An 8,447-nucleotide genomic window follows, 5' to 3' on the forward strand; every position below is an offset into this window, starting at 1 on the left:
TCTCAAAAAAAAAGTGATGGCAAACTACTCCTGCTACAAGAAGATTGTAACTAGAAAAGTCTACAGATGTCACCATACATCAGGGGTATCAAACATAAGTCCTGCGGACTGGATCCAGCCCCGATGTGCTCAGATCTGACCCCAGGGCCATCCTGGAAAATGTAACAGGCTGGCTCACATCGCTTTGGCCCAGTCTACCAAATTCAAAGAGAAAACATTGGGCCAGCATGGCTTTGGCCCGGTCTACCCAGTGTGGAGAGGAAACATGCCAGAAGTTTGGGGAGTGGTGTCAAGCTGGCCACAACCATCCAGTCAGCCATATCCACCCAGTCTCCCCTGCCCCCCCCAGGTCAATCACAGCCATGATGCAGCCCTCAATGAAATTGAGTTTGATATCCCTGCCATACATCATGAAATTTTGTTTGAAAATGGCATCCACAAGACTGCATCCAGGCATATGTCAACTCGCAAAGCACTACCATGTCTGTTATCGAGTTGCCATGGGTGGAAAGGGGAGCACATTCCCTGCATACCTTCAGCCAGGGTCAGATCTCAGATTAGCCACAGCAGGCTTGTGAGGCGTGGGATTCTACAGCTTGCCGGAGCGCCTCGTTGGATAATGTGATTTATGACACAGACTGAGGGGAGGGGGGGAAACAGGGGCAAAGTTCAGCCGTAACTTACATGAGGTCAGATCTGACTCCGCTAGGGTATGGCTGAAATGTTGCTGCTAATAAATGACTGGGTTTCTTTTGAAACTTGGCTTGAGGCTCATAAATTAATTAGGGCATCTTTCGGAAACCTGACAGCATGCTTACCAGGGCATCAGGCGTCCAAAGCAAGTCCAGGAGCTTTTACTGATGAAGAAACCCACCAAGGGGTCAGTTATGGCATCCCACGCCCGTCCCCCAAACAGGATGATGGATGCGTAGAAGGGGTCCATCTGTTAAACAGAAGAAGGGAAGAACCTCCATTCAGTTTGGGCATGAGAACTCATTCTCTCACTGAAAGTCATAAGGAGAAGAAAAGCAAATTGGCCTCTTGTAGAAGAAAAAGGACAAGTAGAAACAAGCCAACCCAGTGGGAAGAGAGCTACTGTAGGGCAAGGTGGAAAATTCAGTATTTGAACCAAATCCATACTTATAAACTCAAGCCAGTTTGCGAGTGAGCTGCAGTTGCTGAAATTCTCTTGGTAATGGCTTTCTATCTCTTCCAATAAATATGGGTAGTCCTTGACTTATGACTGCAATCGAGTCGAGAATTATGCTGGCTAAGTCATGCTGATTATTAAGCGGGTCATCACATGACTGGGCCCAATTTTACAACCTTTTTTGTATCAGTCGTAAATGGGCACCCCAGGTGTTACGCGAACCCGTTGTTGACAATGGTTCAACAACAGTGCTTTGTTACAGTGCTTTACAGCCCTCTCTAAGCAGTTTAGATAATCAGCGTTATTGCCCCCCCCCAACAATCTGGGTCCTCATTTTTCCCACTTCGGAAGGATGGAAGGCGGAGTCAACCTTGAGCCTCGTGAGATTCGATGTACCAAATTGCAGGCAGCCGGCAGGCAGCAGCAGGAGCCTGCAGTACTGCATTCTAACCACTGCGCCACCATGGTTACCTGTGTGACTCACTCTGTGCTTTCGATACGTTCTCCTGAGCTTCTCTAAGTGGTTCAAATTCTGTCTCTAGCTAAAGCCTGGCATTGACAAGCTGGAACATGGAGCGGCTTTATCAGATGGTGAAGTTACATTAATTATCCCAAAGGTGCTTTAAAGAAACGACAACTGGATTTTCTTGGGATGTTTTTTCCCTTAAATAATGTTTCACTTCTCATCCAAGAAGTTTCTTCAGTTCTGGATGAGCTTCTTGGATGAGAAGTGAAATGTTTTCAAAGAAAAAAAAAACACCAAGAAAGTCCAGCTGCCTTTTGGAAAAAGCACCTTTGGGACAACCGTGACCTGGATGATTTGAGAATCTCCATGCTCACGTTAATTGCATTTTTAGGTCTGCCACCTTCTAGTTCTGAAATATTGAGTCGCTGCTTTCTTCACCCGAAGCTAGGAACTTCGAAATGCTACACAGGCTTCCAGGGATGATGGGGCCAAAATACAGATGGAACCACGTATCAACAGTTATGCATATCATTAATTGGGCTTGCGGGATTGTGGTTTATTTAACAAATTACAGTACAAGGAAGTCAGGGCTTTGTGAACTCAAGTCAGTGAGTTACCAAGCAATAGCAAACGTGTTGCTCTCTCAGCAGGAGTTATTGACTGAAAGCAAAATGCCACGGAGAACATACAATCGAGGCAAGCAATGCACCACGAGAAAACAAGATGTTCTTAATCTGAGAACACTTGCCAGGAGCATGCAAAATGGACTGAACAATGCTTTCAACAATCTGGTCATACATCAGACTAGAATAGGGGTGAGACACGTGGTTTGGTTCAGATTAGGTCAAGCGATTCTAGAGGCATTCTGTGCCCCGGGAAGACAAGACATGGAAGAGAAGCATGACGTCCCAGCTAAGAGAAAAGAAAGAGACGCCTCTGCAATTGGGGTGGGTGGGTGGTTCCTTCCCTAAGCTAGCATCCTTTGGATCAGACCTGGGCATTTTGCAGCTCCAGGCCACATCTGGCCTTTCGGCTGTCCCTGTTTGGCCCACGTGAGGTCAATCAGAAATTAGAAATATGAATAAGTGTATAGTCCTATTGTTTTGATTCTTCACAACAGTCTCGTTTTCTCATGTGGCCGCTTGGGAAAATTAATTGCCCCGTTCCCTGCTCTGGATGAATGGGGCAGCCTATTTGCTATTGCTTAGTAACTCCTGGGGTTCCCAAAGAAGTAGTCCCTGTGCTGCTAAGATTTCAGGGCAATTTAATTCTACCACATCTGGAAGATTCTGGATGCAAGAAAGCTGCACTGTGCAAAGCTGTTACAGGTAATCTTCAACTTACAACCGTTCGTTTAGCAATTTTTCAAAGCTGCAATGGTTACTATTGCAATCATTCTTTACTGCAATGTCTCCGCTGTCGTATGATCAAAATTTGGGCCAAAGACCATACATTTATAACAGCTGCAATTTCCCAGGGTCATGGGATCACCACTTTCAACCTTGGGGAAAGCTGGATTTGCTTAACAATTGTGTAATTCACTCAACAACTGCATGATTCTGACACTGATAACAACTGTGGCAAAGAGGTCGTAAAACTGGGCACCGCACACTTCACAACCACCTTACTCAGCGACAGAAATTCTGTTCCCAATTGGGGTTGTAAGTCGAAGACTAGCTTTACACAGGCGTGCAGAAGCCCTTGGATCCTGAGCTCAGTAAGGGGTTGCATGAAGGAGGGCTGCCCATAGGGTGGGTACTAGGGACACAGCACTGAGACCCAATCTGAAAGAGCAACAAGAAAGTACCTCTGTAATAGAAAGCTAGCATCTTAAGCAAAAGGCTAGGCAAGAAGCTACCTTGAAAAGAGATGGTTCTACATAGAGTGGAGCATGTAGGAAATTTTGCATGGAAAGAAAAGTTTTGGGGAACTCTAGAAAGTACCTCTGTAATAGAAAGCTAGCATCTCAAAAGGCTAAGTAAGAAGCTAACTTGAAAAGGGATGGTTCTACATAGAGTGGAGCATGTAGGAAATTTTGCATGGAAAGAAAAGTTTTGGGGAACTCTAGAAAGTACCTCTGTAATAGAAAGTTAGCATCTCAAGCAAAAGGCTAGGTAAGAAGTTATCTTGAAAAGGGATGGTTCTACATAGAGTGGAGCATGTAGGAAATTTTGCATGGAAAGAAAAGTTTTGGGGAACTCTAGAAAGTACCTCTGTAATAGAAAGCTAGCATCTCAAGCAAAAGGCTAGGCAAGAAGCTACCTTGAAAAGGGATGGTTCTACATAGAGTGGAGCATGTAGGAAATTTTGCATGAAAAGAAAAGTTTTTGGGAACTCTAGAAAGTACCTCTGTAATAGAAAGTTAGCATCTCAAGCAAAAGGCTAGGTAAGAAGCTATCTTGAAAAGGGATGGTTCTACATAGAGTGGAGCATGTAGGAAATTTTGCATGGAAAGAAAAGTTTTGGGGAACTCTAGAAAGTACCTCCGTAATAGAAAGCTAGCATCTCAAGCAAAAGGCTAGGCAAGAAGCTACCTTGAAAAGGGATGGTTCTACATAGAGTGGAGGATGTAGGAAATTTTGCATGGAAAGAAAAGCTTTGGGGAACTCTAACCCAAACAAACAGCCCTTAAAGAAAATCTATACTGGGTGCAAATCTTTAGACGTGGCTCAGCCTAGAGTTGAATCCAATTGAAGTCCCCAATAAGTCTTGATTTGACCACACATCCCCAGCCTCAAAGAAAGGACCAAAGCCAATTAAAGACTTACCTGCACCACGTCCAGCAAGTAAATCTGGAGAAAGAATCCCAAAGCACAACCAGTGATCTGATAGGGTGCTCCACCAATGGCATAACATACTTTGCTGCATATCGATAGCTTTGCTTTGCTTTCTCTCTGGAAAAGAGAATTTGGAAGCAATGGTCAAAACTCCAGAAGGAAGATCAAACAGGACTCGCTCTGTATCAGTGGTTCTCAGCCTTGGCCATTTTAAGACATGTGGACTTCAATTCCCCGCAAGTGGGCTGGGAAATTCTAGGAGTTAAAGTCCTCATGTCTTAAAGTTACCAAGGATGAGAAATACTTGCGCTACGTTCCATAAATTCGATTCATCTTTAAATTCACCCAACCCAGTTTACGGAATTAACTTATTTTCTGGATTCACACAATACACTGAACAAGAAATTGACCCAGTGCTTTGGTTAGTACTTGGTTTTAGAAAGGGAGAATTTTGCACCTTCTAGACTCTTTAGCAGTATTTGCACGTATCTTCCCGAGGTATTTATCACTCCTACTTTCTAGCAACAACTTTCTTTGTTCACTCTTAGCAAATATCCCAGCTTAAACAGGCAATAAATCTCACCAAGGACAGATAATAGAAGCTAGTCCAGAAAAAGTGGTGCTTGTTCACGCTTTCAACCCAATTGGGGTGGAAAAAACAATGAAACACTCTCTCCCACTGCCAGGAGGGTGTACGGCTGTAACAGCCTCCCCATTCACCCAAACAACTCTGGATGCGCTATCAATAATTATTACGGATTGAAAAACTTGAGACGTTGCATTAAATTATTCAGCTTTCAGGTCCTCTTCCCCCTGTTGGATCCAATCAAGAAGTTAAAGCAGAGTTTTGAACACCACTGGATTTTTACCAGTGTTGATTATTAACCAATTTCATTGTATACGTGATGTACGATGACAATAAAGGCTATACTACTACAATTAGGTATGTTGGGTGAACATAACAATTGTGCATCATCTCCAATAAGTTGCGGTAATCACACATCCAATCTAACCAACTGGTAAATACAAGTGGTGTGAACTCAGAAGAATCATCATAAATATATTGGCTGAAATCGCAGGAGTGGTTTTTAGAGAAAATCTTAGTCCCTTTACAACACTCAATCCATGCTACTGTGCATTGTTTTGAAAGAGTTTGCAATTCCTGATTTAACTAGACTTCTTTTCTGAAACTCAGTTCAGTTTTTACTACCGAAAAGGCAGTTTACAAGTGAGGGAATAGTGAGATCCTTCCAGTTAAGACACCCAGACACAAAGACTATCTTCACACCATTCTTAATCAGAGGTAGACAATTGGATGTTCTCCAGGTATTTTGGATACAGTCCTGCATTCCCTTGCCACTGGATATGCCGGCTGAGGCTGAATGGGTATTTAAATTCAAAACATTGGGTGAGTGCAATGCCTAGCCAAGTGCTATGCCCTGAACTTACATTCAATGGTTACCCCAAGATCAATATACAGTGGCCATGTATGTTTGCATGGTTAGACTACAGTGCAGTTGGATGTGCAGTCATTTGGTGAATCCAGCTACTGTTTAGCCTTTTGAGTGAAACAGGCCATTCACTTAAGACATAACTGGTCACCCTAAAACCATCTCACAGACCCCCAACAAACTCTCCATCAAAAGCCAACCATCCCTTCCGTGCTCAGGTTACAGATTATAAACACCAAGTCTAAGAGAGAAGCCACAGGCTGAATTGTCCTCTTCTATTAAGGTTTGTTTCCTGGCATCCTGGTCAGTTCACTGGCCATCCTGGTCAGAAGCGGAAACTGGGTAAGAGAGCGCCAGGCGATTTTCAGCACCTAGTTCATTCATTCTTTCAAGACCTCTTAAGTCCCAGGCTCACATTCTCACCCATCGATAACTTCCCACCCCACGCTAAAAATCGGGGCATTCCAGCCACCCACGGCTACGAGGGAAGCCCAATGCTGGAAAAGCCACCCTCGCATTAAAACATCACCCCACCCCTTTCTGAAACAACCTGCGACTTCTCTGTAAGAGCTCCACGGTTGTTAAAGAGGCAGAAACACACACATACGGCCACGAAGCTTTGAAAAAGAAACTGAAGGGGAAGGAAAATCTGCCCCCTTCCCCATTAAAAACATTTATTTTACAAAAAAGGAGAAACAAGCCGACTGCTTTGCTCGTGTATTATATTTATATGTATATATTTTTCCAAAGAGGAAGCCGCCCAAAGCAGGGGCCGTCCCTTCTTCTCACCGTTTATGAATGGACTTGAACTCCACGAGGCCTCGTAGCGCTTTTAGTTACAACTCCAAGGCTGACTCTCCGAAAAGCCCGAGGTGGGAGCTCTTATTAAAAGAGGCGGGGGGTGGGGTGGGGGCTTCCTCGCGGTGTAAGTCAACCCCTCTTCTTCCTCCCTCTCTTCTCAGTCCCCTCCGCTACTCTCCCGTTGCCCCGTCCGCACGCCCGACCTACCGGGAGGGACTAACCTTGAGGATACGCCAGGGGCCAGCCAGCGTCCGCAGCAGAGCCATGGTGGATCGCTCACCCGGAGCCCGCTCGAATTTGAAGGCTCCGAGCCTTATAAGGGAGGCTCGCCCGCCCGCCCACCCACCCCCGCCCTGATCCGCAGAGTGGGATCCGGGCGGCTCGCCGAACTTCGCCTTCCAGGACCCCTTTGGTTTTGGGGAGGGGGCGTTTCAGGCTTTCCCGGGTCCGCTTGGGAGGAGGGGGGGAAGCCAGCGAGCAGCGCGGACCGCGCGGACACATCCCGGGCTTTCTGGGGATCCTTCCCCGGTGGATCGACTGCCCCGGGGGCTGCACGTGGATCGCCCAGCTCTTTCTAGCCGCGCTTCCTCGGGAGTCGATCTGCCTTGGGCTTGCAAGCAGGGCCAGCTTCGCGCGCGGTTTCCAGCCTCTCCGCGCCTTAGTTCACTCTTTTTTTCTTCTTCTTCCCCCGGCCCCTTTTGGCCTTCGCCCTCCCGCTTCCGCCGCTGACTTTCGCTTTACCTTGGATGGGATGAGCTCCTCCGGTTTTAAGATGCTCGGTTGCAAGAGGCCAGCCGAAGAGACGCTCTCAGCTCCTTCTCCTTTGGCCATTGGCAAGCCCAGGGGATCGGGTCCGAGTAATCCACTTGATCTCCGTGCTCGAAAGTTGTCCTTTCCCCCCTTTCCTTTCCTTCCTTCTCCTTTCCTTCCTTTTTCCTTTCTTCTGTCTTTTCTTTCCCCCTTTCTTTTCCTCCTTTCTCCTCTTTCCCTTTTTTCTTTTCCTTTTTCCTCTTTTCCTTTCCTTTCTTTTCCTTTCTCCTCTTTTCCTCTTTCTTTTCCTTTCCGCTCTCTTCCTTTCTTTTCTTTTCCTTTCTCCTCTTTTCTTTTCTTTTCCTTTCCTTCTTCTCCTCTTTCTTTTCCTTTCTCCTCTTTTCCTCTTTTTTTTCTTTTCCTTTCTCCTCTTCTCTTTTCCCTTTCTCCTACTTTCAGACCTTTCTGTCTCAAGAACAGCGGCGGGGCCGTCCAGGCAGCCGATCGCAAGGCTGACGTGCGCGTCCCGAACGGCTCGGCCCGAGCGGAGGAGAATGAATGAATGCCTCCCTTTCTAGGGCGGGCGGAGTTTCTTTCGCGGGCCACCAGCCGCGCCTCCTCCCCAGCGTCATAAGTGGAGGGGAGAGGGCGCCTCTGCTGGAATTAGAAGCACCCCAAAAATTCTGGACGTGTGAAGGGAGCCAATCCGGAGCTGAGCCTCTGAAAACACCCTCGCCTTTCCCACTCCGGACAGCTGGCAGTTCTCGCCTTGCAAGACAGACGCGGGCTGCAAAAAAAAAATGACTTCTCCTTTCTGTCTGCGTGTAAAAAATAGAATAGACTTCTTTCTTGGCGTAGGTTGTATGGAGAGCATAAGAGCTAATAATTGTTCTTGGGGGTCGATGGTAAGACGAATTGATGTAAATATTTAATAATATGAAATAATGTTGGTTAGGTAACAGTATACATGTGGTTATTTGTTATGAAAATGAAAAAAATAAATAAAAAACTTTATTTTTAAAAAAAGAATTCTTTATTGGCCAAGGGTGATT

The 8,447-nt window shown here is 45.9% G+C and overlaps 1 protein-coding gene across 3 annotated transcripts in view; it reads right to left on the reverse strand.

Annotated features, from left to right (window-relative positions):
- Window positions 1-8,187, reverse strand: part of MFSD2A (MFSD2 lysolipid transporter A, lysophospholipid) — a 58,468-nt gene extending 50,281 nt beyond the window's left edge. Inside the window, exons 1-3 of one of the 3 annotated variants that reach the window (XM_081961950.1) lie at window positions 7,387-8,187; window positions 4,385-4,510; window positions 819-943 (exon numbers count right to left, since the gene is read on the reverse strand). In XM_081961950.1, the coding sequence (XP_081818076.1) occupies window positions 819-943; window positions 4,385-4,510; window positions 7,387-7,476 (341 nt within the window). In that variant the 5' untranslated portion in view covers window positions 7,477-8,187. Of the gene's footprint in view, window positions 1-818; window positions 944-4,384; window positions 4,511-6,633; window positions 6,811-6,866; window positions 7,367-7,386 lie in introns of those variants that run through there. The other 2 variants (XM_081961951.1, XM_081961952.1) reach the window with 2 other exon arrangements.
- Window positions 8,188-8,447: the final 260 nt, after the last annotated feature.

The sequence above is a fragment of the Natrix helvetica genome (genome assembly GCF_964273705.1).
Source record: "Natrix helvetica genome assembly, chromosome: 9".
Classification (NCBI taxonomy): domain Eukaryota; kingdom Metazoa; phylum Chordata; class Lepidosauria; order Squamata; family Natricidae; genus Natrix; species Natrix helvetica.